This window comes from Pseudonaja textilis, chromosome 1 (assembly GCF_049901715.1).
Source record: "Pseudonaja textilis isolate UNSWEBS1 chromosome 1, rPseTex1.2, whole genome shotgun sequence".
Taxonomy (NCBI): Eukaryota; Metazoa; Chordata; class Lepidosauria; order Squamata; family Elapidae; genus Pseudonaja; species Pseudonaja textilis.
This window is the reverse complement of record NC_141990.1, coordinates 133,669,685-133,696,095: the sequence shown is the minus strand read 5'-3', so window position 1 is coordinate 133,696,095 and position 26,411 is coordinate 133,669,685. Positions and strand designations below refer to the sequence as shown.

Genomic DNA, 26,411 nt, shown 5'->3' with positions numbered 1-26,411 from the left:
CGGTTGTTGGGACCAAAGGTTTTGTCTGCTGAGCTCCTGGTGACTGGCCCAGATTATATCTTGCAACATTATCCTGGGACACGTCTATTTGCCTTCATTCATGAATATGGCATTTTTAAATGTCTGAGAATTGGATTTTGAATGTCCTGGTAGGGGGCACAAGTCTCAAAATAAAGTGGGCTCAAAATAAAACGCGCTTGCTTTTACTTTATTAAAATTGCAAATAACACTAGCTAACATTAAAATTGAATTTATTTGATAAAATGATTGGGTTGGGTTGGATTGGGTTGCATTGCATTGCATTGCATTAAACTGGACTCAGCTGGATTGGACTGGACTGGACTGGATTGACATTCTCCTTGCTTTCACATTAATATTGGTGATAAGGTTTTTATATTTTGAAGAGTTCAATATGGTACCCTGACTATTTTCGTAAGCCACATTTGGTCCAGATTTCACCCCATGTTTTGCTTCTGGACAAGATTCTGATCAGGATGAAGTTCACTATGTTCATCATGTTATCCAGAGAGAGGATGGTAGCTCTCAGCTTGGAGATACAGCCTTGGATTCAGTTCCTCAGTAGATCTGAGGACCAGTTGCAAGCATCTCACCTTTCTGTCTTTTTGCTGTTGATTGTACCGCTATGTCTCACTTTGCCTACTGTAACTTGACTGCTGTAGATCTTTTCTTGTCCTTACTTGTTTTGATCTTATTAGAGCTACGAGCTTTCTCTATGTGTTTCTTCTATATATTTCAAATTCAGGGACCTTGGAGTCCTAGTGGATGATCAATTAAATATGAACCATCAGTGTATGGCAGTAGCCAAAAAAGCTAATACAATTCTTGGTTGCACAAACAGAGGCATAGAACCAAAATCACATGAAGTATTAGTACTACTTTATAAATCCTTTGTAAGACCACACCTGGAATACTGCGTCCAATTTTTGTCACCACATTACAAAAAAGATGCTGTGACTTTGGAAAAAGTGCAAAGAGGAGCAACTGATTAAAGACTTGGAGACTAAAATGAACAATGAGCAATGGTCGTAGGATTTGGGTATGTCTATTCTAGAGAAAAGAAGAACCAGGGGTGACATGATAGTAGTATTACACTATTTGAGGGGCTGCCACAAAGAAGGTGGGGGCTGTCAAATTAATTTCCAAAGTACTAGAAGGTAAGACAAAAAATAATGAATGGAAAGTGATCAAGGAGAGAAGCAACCTGGAATTAAGGAGAAACTTTCTAACAGTGAGGACAATTAACCAGTGGAACAGCTGGCCTTCAAAAGTTGTGGGTGATACATCACTGGAAGATTTAAGAAGAGACTGGACAGCCACCTATCTGAAATGATACAGGGCAGGGGTGTCAAACTTGTATAGTCACGATGGCGTCCTGTGGCTTGTCGTGACTTTTTTCCCCTTTGCTGAACCAGGTGTGGGCGTGGCCAGCGTGAGATGTAGCCCAGTGGTGTGATTCAATTTTTTTAACTACCAGTTCTGCGGGTGTGGCTTGGTGGGCGTGGCACGGCTTGGTGGGCACAGCTTGGTGACCATGGCAGGGGAAGAATACTACAACATCTCCATTCCCTCCCCACTCCTGGAGGAAGGTTACTGCAAAATCCCCATTCCCTCCCCACCCCACTAACCTGCTTTCCAGCTCCGTTCTCCTGTGCAGGGCAACAAAAGAAGACACAGCCAATCAGCTGAGACTCAGGAGGCAGGGAATAGATGGGGGTGGGGCCAGTCAGAGGTGGTATTTGCCGGTTCTCCAAACTACTCAAAGTTTCAGCTGCTGGTTCTCCAGAACTGGTCAGAATCTGCTGAATACCCACCTCTGACACATCTGGTCCACAAGCCACAAGTTTGACAGCCCTGATATAGGGTCTCCTGCTTGAGCAGAGGGTTGGACTAAAAGACCTCCCTGGTCCCTTCCAGCTCTATTCTGACTGATTGGTTGACATGCACACTGATCCGGGTAGTAGAACAGCTTTGCAATCAAACTGACTTTAACTTAGAATTAAGAGAGACTTCTAGAAGACATGAATAGGACATTCGCTTGTCCAAACATTTTGAGAGAGGGAAGGTGTCTGCCTTCCTACAGTAGACTTACATCCCATCCATCCTCATGCTATTGAATAACTATGCTAATTCAATACTTTGAAGATAAAAGCATAACCCTGGGGGAAATCTCTCTACAAAATGCAGTTACCAGTCTCGGCATGAATCCTGAACCCAACAACGAATATTTATACAGTATTTGAGCTTAAAAATGTATGTGTTTCCTTTCATAAAAAGGGGTTTTTTTCTGTTGGTTTAGAAAGCATATTATATTGTGGCTTCTTAAACCAAAACAGTAAAATGGAACAAATATAAAAGATTCTGTTTTATGATGGCTGTCCTACCATACAGTAGTTGCCACTTGATCTGGGGGAAATCTTCTCCCCACGAAGCTGCATTGCTGAGGCCAAACGGACATTGTAGTATATTTACTAGAGAAAGTAATCTAGGACCCAAATGATCATCCAATACAGCTTGCCTGAGTTCTACGGAGGTTCCATCAGATAATATAACATGCATAAGATTGCATGTTTCATTTTCCTTGTAAATATCTTAGTGTGATATAAACCGGCAGAGCATTACTCTTCTCCCACACAAATCCTGAATTCATCTTCATTTTAAACTCATTTCCATAAAAATGTCACCCTGATTGCTTTGAGTCCAATTGTAAAGCATTAGTATTTTCAAATGAAAGAATACAAATTGAAGGGGTCAGATGAAGAGCACGCTCCTCTCACGATGAGAACGGATATGGCAAATCAGAAGGATGAAATGAAACAGTGGCATGTGAAGAGAGATTGTAATCCTCTTTACTGACGTGAGGTGGTTCCATAATGAACTTCCTAAAATGGGACTCCTTAACGTTGCTTTTCCATAATGCTTCTGCGAGCAGATAAGCTGATTCTGTGGCACTGAACCAACGTCAGCATTTTGAGAAAAATAAACTTCACTTGAAAATTTATGAAGTGCCACAGATCACTAGATGGAGGTCCATGATTTCGCCTCAATCAGTACCAAGAGAGACCTTGTCTTCAGCTCCCCACACCTCCTCTCCTCTCATCTTCTGGAGGGATGAAAATGCTGTTGGGTGTAATGGTTACAGATTTCAGATTAACAGAGTAGGAAGGGACCTTGTAGATCATCTAGTCCAACCCCCCCCAACTCAAGCAGGAGACCCTACACCATTTCTGACAAATGGCAGTCCAATCTCTTCTTGAAAGTCTCAAGTGATGAAACTCCCACAACTTCAGAAGGCAAGTTGGTTCCATTGGTTGCAGCACACAACTTCCCTTTTTAAACAGTAAGAGATAGAAAATAGCTGGAGAAAAGTGATGATGGAAGGGCGAAGCAGAAACCAAACACCATGAATGGAAAGAAGGGAGACAGTAGGGGAAAAAAAAACAAGCCAGGAAAAGAACTGAGAGGAAAGAAAATGGAGGTGAGAGGATTTATAAATGGAATAGTCCACTATAGGTTGTGGACTCCTGAGCAAGCTTTTTGCCTGGAGTCCACTTGCGGCAAGTAGCACCAATGAAATTGTTGAAAGATAGGTAGAACAAATCCACTCCTCCCACATTCCCGCTTCTACCTGGACAGTTGATTTCCCCTGCCAGGTTTAGGCAAGAAGCCACAGGAACTATGGATTATCAGGTGAGGGAGCCAAAAAATACATGAAAAATGTCCTAAATCTTGTAAACTGCTATGAAAAAGTCTAAGATCTTTCAAGATCTCTGCCACTTCTAATGTATGTACAGCGTGTGTGTGTGTGTGTGTATGTATGCATATGTGTGTGTGTGTATATATATATACATACATACACACATATATATTAATTTACATATATAAATATCGAGCACAATGTGCCCTTCCTGGTGTTTTCCTCCTCCATACATCCTGAAATAAAAGACAGATAACATACATACTATTTATACATTGCTAGTTTTGTACAGTTGTTTTTATACTCATTTTGGTACATATATAATGTCACATTCTGAGCCTGCTTAACCTAGTTATTTTATGTTCCGACCCCTACCTCTCCAGTCCAACCATTGGTAAAATCTATTCCACGTATGGCAATATTCTGTCTTCCTTTTATTTATTTTTTTAGTTCTAATATTAATGCACTTTATGTTAATGCATTTTTGTTTAATTTTGGGGATCCAGGGATATTGTAGGGTCCTGCCACTCACATGATCACACAGCTATCTCTTGATTCAGTCCAGAGTTAACATTTATGCAACGCGGTAGAACTGTTGTCCACAAGACAAAAAGCTGGTGGAAAAGCTGGGCAGAGGGAAAGAAGTATGAGCCTTTTTTCCAGCATGTTTGGATTGCAGAAATAGGGATTTGTGGGTCTGAAGTTGTTTCCAGTCAATTCACATTATATTTAAATATAATTTCCAGTCTTGGCTGGACTGGTGTAGCCATCTCTTTTACCTGTAAATCTTCTCCCATCATATGAAAGAAGGGAGATGAGGCATTTGTCTCACTGGGCTACAGTTGACTGTTCTTTTTACAAAATAGAGAAGGAAAAAGCTACAGAAAATTGAGAGAGGCATCTGGAGGAGTAACTCTTTCTTCCAGGACTTGAAACGGAAGAAGTGGGCTCTGGTCATCGATCAATCAGTGTTGAATCAATGTTTTTTTTATAAATTTATAAAATCATAAAAAGTCAGCTGCTTTCTTTCGAATGCTATGCAAGATCTCAGTAAGTGCTGTATCTCTTGAATTTCTCATTGTTTGGAGAAACAGAATAAGCGTGGGAAGCTCAAGATCTTTATTCCAAGACAAACTATAAACTGCTGTTTATGTTCCAACAACTGAATGAATACTTCAAGGCAAGGTTGTTTGGTGATAAATTTCCAACTTGTTTCCTCTAGTGGTGGACCGGTTCCATCCATTATCCCACAGTGACAACCCTCTAAGTTAGACTGGATTGTGATGGAGTGACTGGCCTAAAGATCACCTGGTGAACTTACATGTTGAAGGTGGACTTGAATCTGGGCCACCTTAGTCAAAATCCAGCATTACAACTATGAAGGAAGACTTTATGAATAACCAAGACGAAGCAGCAGATGCCTTAGACTACAATTGCTAATCAGCTAGGAACAGCGGGCTTGACTTTCTTGGCTTTCAAATCTGGGTGTGAATTTGAAAAGTAAATAATTAATCGATGCTCTACCAATGCCAGTTGTGTAGCCAACAAGTGGAGAAGGGAGTAAAAAAAAGGGGAAAGTGCCCCTTGGCCACGCACACAGCCTCTGTTGATGTAATGACCGTGGAATATTAGGCAAAAAGATGCTGTCCAGGGAATGGTCAGATAAGAGGCAACACAACCCACAGTTGCATAGTGGGCAAAACAAGAAGCACAGGAGATCTCCCCTAAGTTATTGGACTGTAAAGGGGATAGTAGGAAAACGATACTTTCAGGCTTGCAAGATTCTCTTCATATAGCTTCACAAAAAAGTAGAATTAACTTATCTGGTCATGTTTCCTGTCTAGTTTACCTGGTATAGCTGACAGCTGTTATGGTTGTTGTTATGGTGAAGAGGTTTCTAGATTTTTGTGGAGATGAATTTGGACTGAGTTGTGAGGGACCTAGATCTGCCACTAGGTCTAGTTTGGATGCTATTTTCTGTCATGGCCAAGCCCCGAGAAACATGGCACAGGAGTCCTTTTATTTTAGAAGAGTCCTGTACCTTCCTAGTGTGTTTCTGGAGTGGTGAAACGTATGTGTTGCTTCTTACTCAGGCCTCTAACTAAAGAATTAATTACTTGTAATAAAAGGAATCATTACCAGATGAATTTAATGCTATAAATGAGAGTAATTGTACTAAAGGCTGCAGTAATATTTAGTTGGCAATTTTATTTAGCACTTGTATTTGGGCATTTGGAGAATTCCAAATCCTTTTACTTACAATTTACTTTACATCTTTATCCCCATCCACAAGAATCTATTTTCTGTTTCTGAGTTGGTGGTAAATTATTTGTTTCCAAATATAACAATTATTCAATGTTTGGGGGGGGGATATCTAGCAACCCTAAGACCAGAGTGGTGTTCAGCAGGTTCTGACCAGTTCTGGAGAACCGGTAGCAGAGATTTTGAGTAGTTCAGAGAACTGGCAAATACCGCTTCTGATTGGCTCCGCCCCCATCTATTCTCTGCCTCCTGAGTCCCAGCTGATCGGCTGGGTCTTCTTTGGTTTCCCTGCACAGGAGAATGGAGCTGGAAAGCAGGTTAGTGGGGTGGGGAGGGAATGGGTTTTTGTAGTAACCGTCCCCAGCCAGGCCCACCAAGCCACGCCAGGCCCACCAAGCCATGCCCACAGAACCAGTAGTAAAAATATTTGAATCCCACCATTGCCTAAGACTATGATTCAAAATCCCACTTGGTCACGAGTCTAAAGTGAGATGTTCTTTGCTGAATCACTGCTTCTGCTTCTATTGATCTTGTGGGGTGGATATCAGACTAGAAAAAGAGAGAACACCTTCTATGCAACTTCGTTTGCTCTTCATACAATCTATTAAGATTGGTTTTTTTAAAAAAATTGAGGGGTTTAAATATTGCCTCATACCCTTTTCTACTTGTCCCACAAATAGCACGCCATCTTACTGAGATCTTCCGAGTCATAGAAGAAAGTAGAAGCACGAGGATTTTTTTTTTGAAAAAATTACCCTCCAATTTGATGGATCAGAAATGAACACAAGAGAGCAAGTACAGTGGCAGAGGACATTTGCATTCCTCTTATGACATCTGTCAAAAGGGTGTTACAAAATTAAAAGTTTGTCATTGTTTTCTATTTGCCTCAGCTATTCAGCATTGGGCAATGTGACTGAACTTCTCAGAAAACATGTCAACAGTCTTCACATAAGAAAAGGATCCAAGGCATTCTTATCACATGACTTGTAAAACTAAGCAGTGCTGGTGAGTGAAATATATGTTTTCGATATCAAACTCCAGTTCCAATAAATTTCATCACAACTGTAGCAATTCTGTTTAGCGGAGTGGGTGGGTGGGACAGCGGCTTAAATCTACCTATTTAGGGCACTTTTTTTGATATTGCCAGAATTTCAGTTACTCAGTTCTCTTCTGCCACTCTTGAAATGTAAACTATCAATCACACTTTGGGGTTGAATTGTACCATGAAATTCTAAGCACAATAAAGCCACCCCATCCAGAAATAAATGGCTCTGGCCATTTAAAGTCCCTTAGTTTTATCAAAAAAAAATTTTTTAAATTTTTATTGGTTTTTGAGACAAACATAGACAAACAAAACATAAAAACATCAAGCCATCATCCATATATATATATATACATATATATATATATACACACATATACATACATACATACATACATACATACATACAGTGTGTCGGTTTATCAAATGTTTTGTTTGATTATATTTGGCTACATCCATAGATATCACTGTATACATTCTCCAAGCTGTATAGGCATCCTTCAGAACCTAGGCTACATGAGAGATTTGTCCCCTTGTTAAGAAATCAAATGCTGTATTGCTAGAAACCGCACAAACATCTTACCGCTATAAATAGAATACATGCTGTTGTGACAAGTTTTCCTTTGATCGCTTTTATTTTTCCTGTATGGCAAGACTGAAGGCAAATGAATGTCAGTATTAGTTATAAAAGGGTTAAAGGCTGGTGTAAGGTTTTAAAGTAGGAACTTTCCTACAAGGAACTGAAATCATAACAAGAAAAACATATCCAATGAAGATCATCTTATTTGGCATAAATATTATTTTATTATAGTTCTTTCAGGAGCAATCTTTTTTCTTTGCTAAAAAGGGAAGTTCTGTATCACCAAATCTTACAGGTTTTTAAAAACACATTTCTCAGAGTATTACATATTCAACTGGATTTCACTTGTAAAAATCTTAGGTTGCATTTGTGCTGTACATACCAAGTTTTCAGCAATGTTGAAATGACTTTTCCATGAAGCAACTCAGAGAGATCTTTGACCAGTTCATGTGCTTTCGCTTTTACTATTATGCAGAACATCTTTTGAGATTTTATACGGTTGTATTAGCAATCATGAAACATGAAACTGGCCCAAGAGACTCACAGATCTTTATTTTTATTTCTCTTTTTGGCTTCTGAAGTGGCAGTCTGCATCAGCAGGGTAGGCTATACATTCTCTGCACTCTTCCGTTTCTCTAATCCATGATTTACCAAAAGAAAGTGGAGACGCTGATATATTTGTATGTTCTAAGCCTGTGGGAGAAAAAAAAAGTCTGACTTCAAAGGAAGTCCTCTCTATTCTTTCTCTTTTATTCCAGACTTCAGACTACTTGCAACTCTGAAGCCTGGTTCGGTAATAGTTGTCATCTGACAGGAGGTGAATGAAAGTGTCACTGTGAGAGAATTTCTGGTGACTGCTCCATCGGGAATGTTTGTTTCCATCCCCCAGAAGGTGTGCTGGTTTATCTTGGGAGCCGCTGCCTTTCTGATCCCCTGCATTGAGCTCCATCAGTTCCAACTCATGCTTGGTAGCTGTCTCTAGCACTCTCTGCTTGTTGTAGTATCGCACAAAGTTGTTAATGATGGGGTGGATGGGCAAGGCAATGGCTATGACCCCACAAAGGAAACTGATAGCCGCATTGAGTTTCCCCAGCATTGTCTTTGGGTAGATGTCTCCATAACCCACGGTGGTCATGGTGATGATTGCCCACCAAAAGGACTGAGGGATGCTCTTAAACAAGGTTTCAGAATGACTTTGCTCCACTGTGTAACCCAGGGCAGAAAACATAAAGATCCCAACGGCTAGATACATCAGGAGAAGCCCCAGTTCCTTAAAGCTCCTCTTAAGCGCATAGGTCAGTGTCTGTAGTCCCGAGGAGTGGCGTGCCAGTTTAAAAATCCTGGCCACCCTCATGATCCGAAGGGCTTGGACCGCTTGCTGTACATTGGTTAATTCCATCAATTTGGTGCCCAAATGGGTCAGGATGAGGCTGATGTAGAAAGGAAGGATTGCAAAAACGTCAATGATGTTCATGAAAGAAAGAGCAAAGTGCAACTTATTAGGAGAAGAGATGAGCCTGAGGACATACTCAAGAGTAAACCAGACAATACAAGCGGTCTCAATCTTATCCAGAACTGGGTGCTCTACTGATTTGCCTTCAGAGTCCAGCACCTGCAGCTCTGGGATGGTTCCCACACACATCACTACAGACGAGGTCAAGATGAGTAGAAAAGATGTGACGGCTGTAACTCGAGCTGGGTAGGATGATTCAGGTTTTTCCAGGAATTTCCAGATACATTTTTTGCACTTGGCCCAGCTGTTTTCGGAAGAGTCCATTCCCAAGTCATCCAAGATCAACTGGACCCGACGGGCAATCTCTTCTAGCTCTTCCTTTTTTTCACTCAGATGTGCTTTGCAGCAATCATCCAGGAAGTTCAGGTCCACTTTCCAAAATTCCATTTCATTTTTGAAACAAATGGGACAGATGCCTTTCTTCATGTGAACCTCCCCAAAATCATAAACCTCGATGATGCATTTGAAAGCATCTGGATCTCTGTCAAAGTAAAACTCTCTTATCCCAGGATCGTAGTCATCACAAAGTGAAAAAATCCTATCGTAACCGCCTGATAAACAGTTCACAAGTTCTGCCAGCCTTGTGTCAGGATACAGGTTCAGGTGATCCCCGTATAGCACCTGCCTTACTCCTCCAACATTAACAATAATCTTCGTCTCTTCACTCTTTTCCGACCTGTCGCTGTCCAGCTCTTGCAAACTAACATCCTCGGTCATTTTTATTTTTAAAAAAAAATATATTGCAGCTGTGTTTCTAACAGCTTCTTCCCTTGGACAAACCTTGAGTAATTCTGCAAAAAGCCGGCACTCGCAGCGTCTTAGCCAATCTGAAGTCCAACAACTTTCAGCAGGGCTAGGAAAGGGGACCCAAATCTATCTGCAGGGTGCGAAGCCTTGCGAAAGCGTGCGACAAAGCTTCGGTAAAGAGACAGATCATCCGGCTGCTTTGGAGCCAGAGCACATTTATTTGAATGGTCCTGACAAAATTTCCACGCAGAGAAAAAAAATGCTTAAGGAAACTCACCCAGTGTTGGGTAATTGCTCTGTCTTTTTCCAAAGGGCCATGGATTCCCCATCAGAAGCAGATCATCCTTGCTAGAGAAAATGCTGTATTCCTGAAGAATAAAAAGTACCCACACAGGACAGCTCTGGCACAGAAAGAGAGGGAGAGAGAGAGGAAAACAACCTTAAGTTCCCCTGGCAGCTTTTGCGGATCTCGTGGCTTCCCAGCTTCCAAAGGGAAAAATCTGTTGCATTCCTTTTGTAATGAAGGACTTTGGGTGTTTTTCACCATCTGCTCCAGGCAAGGTCTAGCAAGGTGCCAAGGAGAAAAGTTGTGGTTGTTTTCCCCCTCGCCTGTTTTTAAGCACAATAGGAATCCCAGGCTGACGCAAAGTTCTTTCTTAAATACCACCCTCTTCTGGTGGAATAAAGCAAAAGCACGTTTTGTACTGCAAATGAAACGCGTCGACGGCACAGTTTTCTACTTCATGATCTTTTTCTTTCAAGATCTGTGGAAAAACACAATCGGATCTGGCTAATATCCGGATAGATTGAAGGGTCTTAAATGACTGGCATTTATCTCCGAGGCTGAAAGAAACTGAAGCTGGAGAAGGAAGGGCTGTTTAAAAGGAAAACATTACTGCTTATTATATGTGACATAATGAGGGGGGTGGGGATGAATATGCCTTCCCCAGTGCCAGTCCATAGGCACAATGACTATCTTAAGGAAGGGAGAAGAGCGTTTCCCCGTGTCCTGGTGTGAGCAAAGCAATCACCTACCATTTGAGCCTAGTCACAATCCTAACTTCAGTTCGCCTCATGCACGATCTAATTCCCTTATGTTGATTTTACCGCCTTGATGAACTAATTTGCAATACCTTAATTAAATGGGCAATTTCACTGGTCTTTACTTATGCAGTTAGAATTGACAGGTCCCAAGATGACACTCTTCGCTTCTCTTGGAATCATTGTCGAATGGAGAGGAGTTGTTTAAAACCCACAAACTATCATTACGCTGCAGGAGGCTACACTTATCATGTATGACACAATTTTAATGTATTGTGTTCTCCAGGTGAGTTCTCACATCCCTTGCAGTGCATTTGAACTGTTTCTTTTCTGGTTCTAAGAAATCTGTTTTGCTAAACATCTATATAACCGATGAAATGAGCTCATGAAAATGTATGCATTTTAATTTAAAAAAAAAACATGTATCAGAAAAAGGGTGGTACCAGACTACTGATTTTTGCTACTCAAAATTTGTTTTGGGTAGTTAATTCAAAGAAGAACATGATCCATTCTTGGCTATCTGTGTTTATATCCAATGAACCAAAAATGTAACTTATGTGTGCATGCATACAGACTGATCTCTAGCTCAATTACGAGTAATTGGTGATAACATTTGTGCACTTACAGTAAATGTGCCTTTATAATGAAATCTCAACAATGACATTGATTGAGAAAATGCAAAACTTAAGAGCTCATTAAATTCCAGTGATGTTTACCTCCAGATATACTATATGAATAGCAGTTCGTGTCTGCTGTTTTACATTTTATATAGACTTTTATATAGCATTCTATATAGACTATTGCACTATACCATTTTCAACAAATTAAAACAAACCAAGGCTTCACACAATGTGAGATCCCAAAGTATATCTCCCATTATGGCACCCTTGTGCAGACCTCTGGCCTAGACTGCTGCAAGAGGAAAGAAGACTTCAGAAGGGTTTGGATATGGTTACAAAACTGATTTTCTGTGAAACATTGTGTTGGACACCGAATCAAGGTTTCCTCCACATGCCTTTCAAAGGAGTGGCAATGGATAAGAAGTTTGATTGTGAATTCCTGTTATTATAGAGAAGAAATTTAAGGTGATCCGGAATAGCACCATCATAGTAATATGTGGGTGAAGCTGTGTTTTAGGGAGGGATAATTTTGGGAGCTGGCTTAGACTGTGGTAAGTCTCCGTACATGTTTCGCATGAGGTTGTTATGTTCCCTGCCTGATAATACAGGGAACTGCTATTTGTTTTCAACTCTTAGAGTCAGCAGAGTCTAAGAATTATCAAAAGGGACACAAATTTATTCTAGGACTAGAGATTGTTTCAGTGGTGCGATTCAAACAGTGTAAGAACCGGTTTGGTTGAGAGTGTGTGTGTGTGCCTCCAGCATTTAGAAAAGACCATTTTTCGCTATAATACTTACCTTCTGCTGCAGCTCCAGTGAGTAAAACAGCTGATGCGCGGCAAACTGCTCTGCCGCGCGAATCAGCTGTGCTCAAAAACAAGGAAATAAAGCACAGGAAAAGGGCAGGGGCAGGTGGGCAGGGCCAAATGATCACCAGATGCTCTGGTTCATGAACTACAGTCCGAACCAGTAGAATCTCACCCCTGATTGTTTTCCCTTGTAAAATCCTTCCATCAGTGAAGACTGAATTTGTCATGTTCGCCGATTGCCAGAAGAAAGGAGACGCTAGACTCAGTGACTCTTTTTAAGCTCTTTATTTAGTCTGAGATTGGCTTGGCTCTCCCTCGGATCGGTGGCGGCTTATATTGAAGTCGCCTAGCCAGCCGCAGCCAATGATACCGCTTTGAATCCCCCGCGATCGGTTTCCACCGATTGCGGGAGATTCGCAGCGGGCCAATCGCTACGGCTCACTCAGCCAATCCGATGCCGTGTGTCCTGGCCAATCAGGACGAGGGGTTACAAGAATGCTAATGAGGCAATACAGAACAGAATTTATTCCAAAATGCTCTTCAGGAACAAGGGAGATCATTGTATGATTAGGTAGAGGAATGTTCTTCTTTTTCTCCTCAAATGTTGATAGATGAAAAACTAACCACTTTGGGGCAAAAGAGGAAAACATAATGGATCCAACCAAGGCATGGGCATTCTTTTACTGGACAACGGATGCATTTTTATTTTTGCTGTCTCCCTCACATCATCCAAGCCTGCACTCAGATAGAGGGAAGGGCCACGATCTCATGATAATCAAGGACAGCGTTTTTAGAGGAAGTTCCTGCATGGTGGGAGGGAAACTAAATGGTATAGTTTGGCATGGATGGGTTGCTTTTCTATTACTGGGATACTGCTACTAAAAACAGAAGAGAACTGAGATAAGACACTTATTCATTTGTTACCTAGCCTGGTGATAAAACATTCAGAAACTAAACAACAAGCTCAGAGAACAAACCATTACCAACTCTGGGACACTTCACCAAGACAGCTCAAACTCCAGAAGAAACAGGAAAAAGACACCCTCAGAAAAGGGAAAGGATTCAGAAATGCCATCTGTATCATCCTGGCAGATTCTTCCCCACTAAGCCTGTTTAGTTTTCCTGGAGGCCTAATCTTGCCTGCTCATTGCTAGTCACAGAGATGGATAGATACATAACTTAGATGCTTCACAAGGCAGAAGCCAAGTTCCTGATCTAAAGAGCTGTTTTATTTCCCACTGAGACACTGTCGCCCATCGTCCGCATATACACACACTTGTTTTCCTCTTGTCATGGATGCATTTGTATTTTCACCCTCTGGTTTTCTCCACACACTCTCCAAAGTCCTTACTGTACCAGGGTATCAAAACAAACAAATCAAAATAAGTAACACCATGCCCATATACCCACACTCTTCTTTGCACAAGCGAGATGAGGATGTATACACTGCAAGTGGACAAAAAAACCCTGTTAGAAAGATAATTACTGTCACTTGTGGGCTGCTCTGAACAAAATAATTAATTGAGCCACGATCCTATAAATAACTGCCTAAATCAACCCCCCCCCCCAAAACACAAAACATGTGGTTTACACATCTTAAAATATTCTTCCCTCTTAGTCATATAATTTTATCTGGAGAGGAAAAACATTTATTCACAAAGCTATAATGGGCATAAATAGAGAGATAGATATATCAAGAGATTTTGAAATTATGAATGCTGTTGTTTTCTTCTTCCCCAATATGGTAAGTGTTCGTCCCTTCTTGTTGGCTTACTCCTTCATATACTGTCTTTCCAACAAGTGAGCATAACTGGAATATAAATTTGCAATAGCAATAGCACTTAGACTTATATACTACTTTATAGCCCTTTAAGCAGTTTTATAGAGTCATCCTATTGCCCCCAACAATCTGGGTCCTCATTTTACCAACCTCAGAAAGATGGAAGGCTAAGGCTGTTAAGTTGCAGTTAAGTTGTTAACTCAGGACACCAGCATGATTGTCAATTGTTTTACTTCTGTCTAGGACTGAGCGCCGAAGAAACCACGGCAGCCCTTTTTATAGTTGGGCTGCTCGTGGCTGTATCCAGTGATGGCTCTTCAAATCTCCCGCCGCCACAGACCAACCAATTGCAGGTATGTATGTTAATACATAACACAGTCAACCTTGAGCCTGGTGGGATTTGAATTGTCAAATTGCAGGCAGCTGATAGTCAGCAGAAGTGGCCTGCAGTACAACACGCTAATCACTGTGCCATCGAGGCTCTTATTTCGTCTTCTCAGCAGCCAAGAGACAAATATATGGTCAAAAAAGTCAAGCATGGTGACCACATCATAGTGATAAACCTCTGGGTTGTGCATAAAAACAGCAGCAATTTGATAGTGTCAAGCCATCGTCTTGACTTTTTGTATCCTACTCTGCAGACACCTCTGAATTGATCAAAGAGCTGCTTATTCCACTGAATTTAATCTCAGTTTCTGTCATTTAGTGTCACCAATAACTAAATACATGGACCATGGCTTTAATGAAGTCACTTCTGGAGACCCTATACCATTTCAGACAAGTGGTTGTCCAATCACTACTTTAAAAACTTTAAAAACATTCACAGCTTCTGAAGGCAAGCTATTCCACTGATTAATTGTTCTAGGATAACTGTCAGGAAATTTAGTCTTAATTTTAGGTTGGCTCTCTCCTCTTAGTTTCCATCCATTGGTTCTTATCCTGCCTTCAGATACTTTGGAGTATAGGTTGAGGTTTATCATGTATTGTATGGGTTTGGTGAGATAAAGTGCACTAGAGTCCCCAGTTACACACAATGTATTTTTTAAACTCAAACCAATGTCCAAATGCAGAATTGAGAAATTAGCAAAGATAATTGATACATGACGGTTTGATGTCAAGTTTTAAAAGTAGGGTCCACTGTTTTCCCAGCTCTTAAAAAATAAAAAGAGGTCCATCTGATAGATTGGGGTCCTATAACATTATCTATGGCATCTATAAAGGTTCCTACATTATCCAACACAAAATTACATGTTTGTTGTTTAATTTTATTTTTTTTAAAAAGCAAACCAGAAACCAGTTTTTAAAGCAGCCTCCAGTAACAAAGGCTTGTTTATTTATTTATTGGTAAACATTGGTATTTATTTACTGCAAAATATTCGGCTCCTGTATACATTTCTTGAAAAAATAAAAGTGAGCTGGTGCTTTGTGGGGATATATGCTATGCCCAGAAATAAAGAAAAATGTAAATTGGGGCTGAGAGCCAGTTTGGTGTAGTGGTTAAAGCACCTGGCTAGAAACCAGGAGACTGTGCCTTCTAGCCAGTGGTGGGATTCAAATATTTTTACTACCAGTTCTGTGGGCCTGGCTTGGTGGGCCTAGCTGGGGATGGTTACTGCAAAATCCCATTCCCTCCCCACCCAACTAACCTGCTTTCCAGCTCCGTTCTCCTGTGCAAGGCAACAAAAGAAGACCCAGCCAATCAGCTGGGACACAGGAGGCAGCGAATAGATGGGGGCAGGGCTAGTCAGAGGTGGTATTTTCCAGTTCTCCAAACTATTCAAAATTTCTACTACCAATTCTCCAGAATTGGTCTGCTTCTTGCCCAAACCCAGCTGGGTGACCTTGGGCCAGTCATGTTCTCTCTGCCCTAGGAAGGAGGCAAGGGCAAATCTTTTCTGAAAAACCTTGCCAAGAAAACTCCAGGGACTATTCCAGATAGTCCCTGAGAATTAATTGGACACAATTGAATTGAAGAGAAAAAAAAAGCTGGGGTTAAGCACAGGACAAGAAAGACAGGATTATGATCCAAATCTAGATAGCAGGAGAGGAAGCATCCTCATGAGTTGAACATCAGATTGGGACAAGTCATGCTACCCATACCCAATCATTTTCTGAAAAAGCCCACAATCTACTCTCAACATTTCAGGTATTTCTATCAACCAAAACCAATCGAAGGCCTCTGTAGTAAATTTTTAAAAAGCTGAACATGCCAAATATAATGGAATGATTGGGCCATTTCCTCACTGGCAATTTATAGTATCTCAAGGTGCCATCCAACTATCCCCGTGCCAATATAGCAATAGTGAAAACTGAGGTCCCACTGTCCCACTAGTGACTGGAGGAAGTCATAACTTATTAGTGAGGAAATAGCTTGCGATCCTGTTTACATGCTTCTTAGCCAGCAAAAGCAGCTGCCGCAAGGCCAGAGTGGCTAAAAGAAAGCAGCTGATGATAAGTGAACTGGCCATCTTGCTGGAAAGATGTCACCAAGCTATTTGGCTTGTCATAGCATCCTCCAAAATGTCTTTGTGACATGTACAGAGCCATTGAAGGTTAAGTTTTTGAAATGCAGCGATTTTTTTAAAATCCCAGTCTGATTCCTACACCTGAACTGTAAATTTCTATTATACCAATGTGAACCTGTGTCACACCAGTGTAAATCTGTGCAGAAAGAGTGTTGTAATGCATTGGTGATATTATATAGCTAGAGCTGTGAATATCACATGCGGGAGGCCAAAAGGGACAATATTATCCTGGTTGATAAGATGAAGATTTACTAAATTTGTAGTATGATGCTCAACTCCCAGTGACTCTGAGTGGTTTACAAATGATTTGGAACATGAAAATAAGACACCAAAAACAACAAGCCAAAAAAAGGAAAAATGGATAATGATGGCAGAATACAGCTGGGTGGAACAAGAGAAAACAATCTAGATTAAAATGCAGCTTCAGGCATCCACACCAGAGGCGGTGGAAAAGAGCCAGATCTTCAGATCATTCTTTCTTTGCTTTAATGTGTTAAGACTAATATAAAACTTACACTTCAGTTTTCCTATGTTTTCCATTTAAGCAATTGTGGCAAATGGTTTATGGTGATTGTGTTAGGGACAGCTCAGAGAGAGCCGCCTCGGCAAGATGGGTGGCATATAAATTTAATAAATAAAATAATAAATACAGAAATGCAGAGGAAATAGAACCAATGCTACGTTCCAACATTGTAGCTTCACACACACACACACACACACACGTTTGTGTGCACACACAAACTTTATCATGTAATGTACACTTAGCATAATTTGTGTATTTGTTTAATCTCCACTTTCAATTTTTTAAAATTCTTACTGCAGACTGACCATTCAAGCTTATTTTGCAAAATCTCATCTGGTTTACTCAGAGACTAATTCCCAGCAACCAAGGTTATTAAAAGGAAGCAGAAAGAAGGAATGACCCGCTGGTTTACCAAATATAAAAATAACCTCTGACGGCTATTTTTCCTATTATACTTGAAGATAAAGCATGCTTTGTGTTATGTCCTTGGGACTGGCTGAAGTCCCCAACCAAGTCCGTTCCTGTTGCAGGGGCGTTTGCAGCTCCCATTGGTTGGCTCCCTTCGACAGCCGGCTATAAAAGCCGGCTGCTGGGTTGAGCCAGCCGCTGTTCGCTGGGCATGTCTGCTAGTTAGTTGGCAGACGCGACAGCCCTTTATTCAGTTGAATAAAGCCCGTTCTTGTTATGCTCTGGTCTAGCCTCTCTTTACTCGATCCACAACACTGGCGACGAGGGTGGGATCAGGCTAACCAGAAGCAACTAACAAATAGAGTTGGAGTCACACCTAGCGCTGAGCCGCAGCCGCGCCATTGAGAGCTCGGTCAGTTCGCTGAGTACGGGAAGTGAAAGCTAGAGCGTCTGTAGCCGCTCGGTTAGAAAGCTACAGAAGTGAAAGTCGGGCGCTGAGAGCCGCAGCCGCCCTGCTCGTAAAAGAGCGCGGAATTCAAACCGCTGCCGTTTGAATTCAACCCTTTAGTGAAGTTCGGCACTGTATCCACAGTCGCCAACGCTCTCCAGGGAGCGCGCAATTTGAATTACTGTCAGTTACGGCGCTACAGCCATAGCCGCCTACGCTCTCCAGGAGCGCGAAATTCAAATTGCTGTCAGTTACGGCGCTATAGCCATAGCCGCCAAATGCTCGCAGAGAGCGTGAAATACAAAAACCTCTCGAGAGCTGAAATCACTGAGCAAGGTGGGACGCTGTAACCACAGCCGCCAACGCTCACGGTAGCGCATACAGGGCCACGTACACCCAGAGAGATAGATCAGTCTGCCAACAGACTGAAACTCCAAAATGAACACCAACCCAGCATTCCCGCCATTTAAGCCAGACGAGGAGAAGTGGGACTCTTATAGAAACCGCTTCAATCACTACATTGATGCCATCGGTCTGGCTGATGCTGCGGAGCACAGGAAGAAGTCCTACTTCCTCAGCTGCTGTGGGGCCGCAGTCTTCGATACCGCCACAGCACTTTTCGCGCCACGGGAGATCAAGAACGTCCCATGGGCCGAGCTGTTGGAAACACTTTCCAACCATTACTCCCCTAAACCATCGCAGATCGCTAGACGCTTTGCCTTTCGGATGAGGAAGCAAGCCGAGGGGGAATCTATCAATCAATACATGGCCACCCTGAGGACAGCAGCTCTCCACTGCGAGTTCAAAAATTACTTGGACGACATGTTACTCGACCAACTCGTCTGCGGGGTCAAAGACTTAAGGCTCCAGAGGCATTTGCTGGCCAGAAAAGATCTCAACCTCTCCCAAGCCGTTGAGGAAGCCTTAGCTGCAGAACTAGCAACGCAGTCAGCCGCTGAGATCCAGGGCTCCGTACCCAAACTCAGCTCTACATCTGTACACTCTGAGGAGGCGGTGAGTGAGGACGACCCTACTGAACACTCAGATGTTCATCGTCTCAAACCTTCGAGACAACCACAGGTAGGGGCGAGGCATGGAAACAGCAATGCATCCAAGCACATTCTTTTGTGCCTATCCTGAGGAGGACCCCATTCCCGGACATCTTGCAGGTTCAGGAGCGCTACCTGCAACACCTGCCACAAGAAAGGACACATCGCCAGGGTCTGCCAGGCAGCACACAGTGTCCCACAAAAGTCTTCTTCTTATTCTTCTCCTGGGCCCCAAAGGCAAGTAGAAAACTGTCACACATGCTACCACGCTAACCACACTTTTCATACCTCTAATAAAATCACACTTTCTATCTATTTAGAAGGTAAGCCTTGCTGCATGGAGGTAGACACGGGGTCAGCGCTCTCAATCATCTCATGGAACACACTCAAGAAAATCCAGCCCAGTCTGTCGAGGAACCAACTTCAAAAGTGCCATCTCACCTTGAGGGACTATCAAGGAAAGAACATTCCAGTACTCGGCAAAGGCAAGTTCCTCGTTAAATTTAAAACCTTCAAAGGCCATTTGCCTTTAGTGGTTGTTGACGGTACCCTCCCTAGTCTTTTGGGGTTGGATTGGTTCCCCTCTCTCGGCCTTAGTATAACGGGAATCCATGCTGTCTCAGCTTCTGATATTGACTCCCTATTTTCAGACTACTCTGATGTATTCAGTAGTGAATTAGGATGTTACAATGGCACACCCATTTCTTTTTCAGTAGACCCCCAGGCAGTTCCCGTCCGTTTAAAAGCACGTAGAGTACCTTTTGCCATATGCCCAAAACTGGATGCGGAACTGGACAAATTACTCAAGCAAGGGGTGATAGAACCCACGGATTTTGCCAAGTGGGAGACCCCTATTGTCACGCCTCTTAAGAAAGATGGCAGTTTAAGAATTTGTTCTGATTATAAGACCACAATTAACCGCTACCTACAGGTTAGCGCTTACCCAGTCCCAGTCATTCAGCACCTGTTGCACACATTCGAGCCTGGCACCATTTTCGCCAAATTGGACATGTCACAGGCATATCAACAGTTCCCTGTTGACAGTCAAACGGCCGACTTACAAACTATTGTTACTCACAGGGGGGCATTCAGGTGCAAACGTCTCCAATTTGGCGTAAGTGTTGCCCCAGGTATTTTTCAGTCATTAATGGAACGAATACTTCAGGGCCTCCCTGGCGTAGTCCCTTATTTTGATGACATATTGGTCTCAGCCAGGGACAGACCCCAACTCTTCCAAAGAGTCAGAGCGGTATTAGACAAGTTCAGGCAGCATGGCCTCAAACTAAAAAGGGAGAAGTGTGCCATCGCCACTAAACAGGTGGACTTTCTTGGGTATAGAATAGACGCCTCTGGCATCTACCCGGTGGAATCTAAAGTCAAAGCAATCCATGAGGCACCCACTCCATCTACAAAATCTGAATTACAAGCTTTCCTGGGCTTATTAAATTTCTATGCATCGTTCCTGTTAGTGTTTGGGGATAAACCCCCTAGCAGAGTGTGCAGCAGCAGTCAAGCCAGGCAGCCAAATGAGAGTGAGGCTGGGCCCTAGAGTATACACACACTTGAGACAAATACACTGTTTGTGGTTTAAATAGGTATTTAATTCATACAGAGATTAAGAATAGTCATTCAGTCCATATATCAGTATCCAGTTTATCAAGTCCAGTTATCAAGTCCATTAAACAGTAAATACAATGTTCTTATCTGCTTGTATATCTTCTCCATATGATACCTTTCTCTCAAGTACTATGCTGAATCCTCAGCTCACCAATAAACAGTCCTTGTGTTCAGTTGAGAGAAGTATCTGGCACAGTAGCCATCCAGAGTAAGCAGATAGACGTTCCAACACACAGCAGACAGCAGACCTGGAACAGTAACCAGGTGCATCCAGAAGCCGGACTCATACAGTTGCATCCAGAAGCCGGGGCTATTACGTTTCCCCTCCTACCTTTATGGCTGCCTGCAACCGCACCCACAATGACATTGCAGTTTCTAGCTTTAAAGCTACATGACACTTAATCCTAGGTTTACATATTTATTCAACCCAAACCTGGTTGGTGTATCCATATACCCAACATTCTCCCCTTTTGGGTGATATAAATATGTAATGCCTTTACATTCTAAACCCATATTTATCACAACTTTCTAGATGCTTAATAGCACCTTGGGCTTTAGTAAAATGATCAGCTACATTGTCCTCCGACATGCAGTATTCCAGCTGTATCAATTTACTCTGTACAGATTCTCTTACATTAAGATACCTCAAATCTGTATGTTTACTTCTCGTTTTAACTGCAATATTAGTGGCCATTTGAATTGCTGCCTGATTATCTTCATGTACAACTACAGGGTAATTTACAGTTATACCCATATCCTGCAACATTTGTTTGTACATAATTAACTCAGTACACAATAAAGATAAACAGGAGAATTCTGCCTCCATAGTAGACAAACTTATATGCTGTTGTCTAATTGACTTCCAGCCAATTAATGTCTTACCCAGCATTATGGCTGTTCCTGAAGTCGACTTTCTAGTGTCTCTTTCTGCTGCAAAACTAGCATCTGCATAAGCACTCAATATGAGATCACCTTCATATCCTTCAGAGACTTCAATTCTTTATTAATTGCTGCATACCATTTTTCTTTCTCTTTAGAAGGATATCTTTTAATCTCATCCACAGTATTTGGCACTCTATTTACCTGGCACACTGTGTTAGCCTGGTATCTATCAGGCGGTCTAGATATACGTGTAGTCCTTCTGGGTATTACTGGGCTTGTATGAGGACTATCATGAGTTACTACCTGGTCATTTTCCTCATCTTGCTGAGCTATTTCTTCCTTTTCTACTTCTATGGGCACTATCTCTTCCTGTACTTCTCGCTTTACATTTTTCTTAAAGTTACAGGGATACTTAATGGGATTTCTGTATGATTCAATAATCACCTCGTTATTGCTATCCTGCTCTAACTTATCCCATCCTACGTGCTCTAGAAATTGGGCATTAGCACTACATAACACTCTAGATGTGCCTTTCTCCCAAAATCTATATGCCCTATGGTTAGCTTGGTAACCAACAAAGAAAAATTGTTTAGCTCTGTGTTGCCCTTTACGCCTGAGTTGTGTAGGGATATGCACCCATGCTGGTGCACCAAATGTGTGCAGGTAACTCAGATCAGGCTTCCTGCCATGCCACATGGTGAATGGTATTTCACCAGTGGTTGAGTTAACAACGTTATTTAATAAATTATTAGCACACATTGTAGCCTCCCCCCACAAAGAATCAGGTAATCCAGAATCAGTTAACATTGTTCTAACCATTGCCTGTAGTGTTTGGCCTCTTCTCTCTATAAATGCATTGTGTTGTGGTCTGTATGGTGCAGATGTCTTATGAGCTATTCCAGCTGCCTTTAATCTATCCTGGAATTTGCTATTAACAAATTCCGTACCATTATCTGTCACCAGGGTTATCAGTTGCCTTTTAGCCTTTCTTTCTGCAAACTTCAACCAGTTGAAGAAATGTTGATATGTTTCAGTTTTGCTTTTCATTAAATAGCAAAACCCATATCTAGAGTAATGATCCATAATGCTCAGTATATATCGAGCACCCCCCATACTGGGTTTCTTTGGACCTATAATGTCTGCAAATACTACTTCTAAAGGTTCTTTAGTTTTGAAACCATTTAGCCTATTTGCAGGCAATATCTTACTCTTATCTTCACAACAGACATTACAACGCAAATACTTATCACAGGGCTTTAACCTTATTCCTTCAGATAACTCTACTGTACGTTTTAGCATTTTAAAGTTTACATGCCCCAAACGTCTATGCAATAAATGGATACATTCATCATGAGGCTTGATATTATTAAATACAGTTTGTGCCTCCCCTTTCTTACTATCATGTAAGACATATAATGCTCCATTTAAAGCTGCAGTTACCTTTTTGCCATCTCTTTCCAGTGTGCACTTATTATTCTCAAATGTAACCACATATCCTAGTTTATCTAATTCTCTCACAGAAAGTAAATTCATTTTTAACTGTGGTACATATAACATGTTTATATTCTGGTCTAAACATGGACAATAAGCAATACCTTGACCCTTGGCCTTGAGGTGCCACCCGTTAGCGAGTGATATATGCTGAGAGCTTGTAGACATTTTTATAAACTTTGTCTTATCTCTCGTAATGCAGTGGGATGCTCCACTGTCCACCACCCATAAATCACTCTTCACTTCACAGTTGCTGTATGTGGCTAATTCAAAGGATTTCTTTGGCTTCTTTAAATTCTGGCTTTTTCCTTTTCTGCAGAATCTTGCCAAATGTCCTCTGCCTCCACAATTAAAACACTTTTTAATTGTGTATGCCGTTGAAGATAACTTCTCTTCTTCCGGGTGCTTTACCTTACACAGCTGGTTTCTCTCAAGCTTTGAAGATAATTTCTCTTCATTAGACTTATCTTCCCTCAGCTGTTCACGGTCACTCCTTCTCCTGGCTTCCTCTAATAGCCTGCCAGTTATCTCAGTTACTGATAAACTGTCTTTAGGCAATACCTCCAAAGCAGTCACAAAATCATCATAGCTTCGATCCAGAGAAGACAATATGATGTATACTTGTTGTAACTCATTAAATACAAGCTCTTTTTCTTGCAGTTCTTGAAAAATGCTTTTCATACAGTTTAAATGAGTCAACATGTCTCCATTTATCTCAAGATGTGTTCTAAACAGCTTCCGTGTAAGATTGATATGAGCTCCTACACTGTCTCGAACATAAATCCTTTTAAGATTATCCCAGCATTCTGCAGCATTTACCACTCCACGGATATGAATCAGTTGCTGGTCAGACAGGGTGAGACCTATGATGCACAAAGCCTGCTCATTCTTTCTTTCATAGTCCTGTATCAGTTTATAATCCTCTTCATCATTGGGATTTAAGTTTGATACATCTGGTGGGTTTGTAATTATGTCCCACAAACCTTCTCTTCGTAGCAGTAAACTACAGTTCATTGACCATGAAACATAGTTTGTTCCATCTAGTCTGGCTATCATGGACAGACTTGGCAAATTTACTTGTGCCATTGCTCTGGAGAAAAATAACTATTTAACAAACAGTTTGTCTTTACAGCAATGTGTAACTCTTGACCAAAACTCTCACTGGTATATCCTGGTTAGCTAGACTGTGCACACTGCTGGGCCCATAACCAATGTTAGTGTTTGGGGATAAACCCCCTAGCAGAGTGTGCAGCAGCAGTCAAGCCAGGCAGCCAAATGAGAGTGAGGCTGGCCCTAGAGTATACACACACTTGAGACAAATACACTGTTTGTGGTTTAAATAGGTATTTAATTCATACAGAGATTAAGAATAGTCATTCAGTCCATATATCAGTATCCAGTTTATCAAGTCCAGTTATCAAGTCCATTAAACAGTAAATACAATGTTCTTATCTGCTTGTATATCTTCTCCATATGATACCTTTCTCTCAAGTACTATGCTGAATCCTCAGCTCACCAATAAACAGTCCTTGTGTTCAGTTGAGAGAAGTATCTGGCACAGTAGCCATCCAGAGTAAGCAGATAGACGTTCCAACACACAGCAGACAGCAGACCTGGAACAGTAACCAGGTGCATCCAGAAGCCGGACTCATACAGTTGCATCCAGAAGCCGGGGCTATTACGTTTCCCCTCCTACCTTTATGGCTGCCTGCAACCGCACCCACAATGACATTGCAGTTTCTAGCTTTAAAGCTACATGACACTTAATCCTAGGTTTACATATTTATTCAACCCAAACCTGGTTGGTGTATCCATATACCCAACAGTTCCTACCCCACAAAGCGTCAGTAGCTGAACCCTTGCACAGTTCTAGACAAAAATACACCGTGGCACTGGGGACCCAAAGAAGATTATGCTTTTAAAGCAGTCAAATCTCTGCTCACCTCAGACACTGTCCTAATACAATTCGACCAACGCCTTCCTTTAGTCTTAGCCGCAGATGCATCCCCCTTCGGGATTGGAGCTGTCTTAAGCCACAGACTACCCAACGGCTCCGAGGCATCAATCACCTTCTTTTCCAGAACCTTTTCAACAACCGAGCGTAATTACAGCCAAATTGATAAGGAGGCCCTAGCCGCAGTTGCTGCGGTAAAAAAATTTCACGAATTCCTTTTTGGTCACAAATTCGAGCTCATCACAGACCATAAGCCACTTCTGGGACTTCTGTCCGGGGACAAACAAACCCCCCAAGTATTGTCACCCAGGATGACGAGATGGACTTTGTTCCTGGCGGCTTATTCGTACAAACTCGTCCACCGCCCAGGAAAAACCCTAAGCCACGCCGATGCCCTCAGCCGCTGCCCTCTGCCAGCCCCTGTTGAGGACCCGGCCCCTGTCCATGCCATCTTCGATGTCAGCGAGCTCAACCTACCTGTCACCGCTGACGACATCGCCTCTCACTCAAAGAAAGACAAAACAATCGCTCAGGTTCTGGACTGGGTAAGGAGTGGGTGGCCGGTCACTAACTTTGCAACCGAATTCACACCATTTAAAACTCGCCAACAGGAGCTTTCTAGTTTACAGGGTTGCCTGTTGTGGGGTACCAGAGTCGTCATTCCAACCTCGCTTCGCACATCCGTCCTAAAAGCGCTGCACGAGGGCCACCCGGGTATTGTCCGGATGAAAGCGTTGGCTCGAAGTTACGTCTGGTGGCCCGGCATGGATGACGAGATCGTCAAGTGGGTAAGCTCTTGCCGACCCTGTCAGGAATCTAGGCCATCACCACCAATCACCACACCAACTAAATGGGAGAGTGCCAACGCACCTTGGTCACGGCTGCACATTGACTTGGCCGGACCAATGCACGGCAAGACTTTCTTGGTGGTCGTGGATTCATATTCCAAGTGGATTGATGTGGCCCTACTTCCCACGACCACCACTCAAGCGGTTGCCAAAGCCCTGACCCGTTTATTTGTGACACACGGTCTACCGGACACCCTGGTTTCAGACAATGGCCCCCAATTTACATCAGCGGAGTTCAGCCGGTATGTCACCAACCTGGGCATCTGACACATCCTCACGGCCCCTTTTCACCCTGCCAGCAACGGGTTGGCAGAGAGAGCTGTTAGGTCAACGAAAGAGGCGTTGGCCAGGTTCAACCAAGAGGACTGGCATTCTAGACTCTCCCGTTTTCTCTTGAGCCAACACACGACTCCCTGTACGGTCACAAACAAGTCCCCAGCTGAACTCCTAATGGGTAGACGCCTAAGAACTGTGTTGGACAGGCTACACCCCCACAATTGCCCTGACACCCCTCTAGGTTCTGACAGTTTGGTCAGAGATTTTGTTTTGCAGGACCC

At 42.3% G+C, this 26,411-nt stretch overlaps 1 protein-coding gene and 1 long non-coding RNA gene across 2 annotated transcripts; both read right to left on the bottom strand.

Annotated features, from left to right (window-relative positions):
* Nucleotides 1-875: 875 nt before the first annotated feature.
* On the bottom strand, nucleotides 876-10,468 carry LOC148127820 (uncharacterized). Its single transcript, XR_015740249.1, has 2 exons — nucleotides 10,137-10,468; nucleotides 876-3,138 (listed from the first exon to the last, which is right to left on the bottom strand). It is a non-coding gene; the product is annotated as an uncharacterized LOC148127820 (long non-coding RNA).
* Nucleotides 7,632-10,141, bottom strand: KCNF1 (potassium voltage-gated channel modifier subfamily F member 1). Its single transcript, XM_026726522.2, has one exon. The coding sequence runs from the start codon at nucleotides 9,827-9,829 to the stop codon at nucleotides 8,366-8,368; it is 1,464 nt and encodes a 487-aa protein (XP_026582307.1). The 5' UTR covers nucleotides 9,830-10,141; the 3' UTR covers nucleotides 7,632-8,365.
* Nucleotides 10,469-26,411: the final 15,943 nt, after the last annotated feature.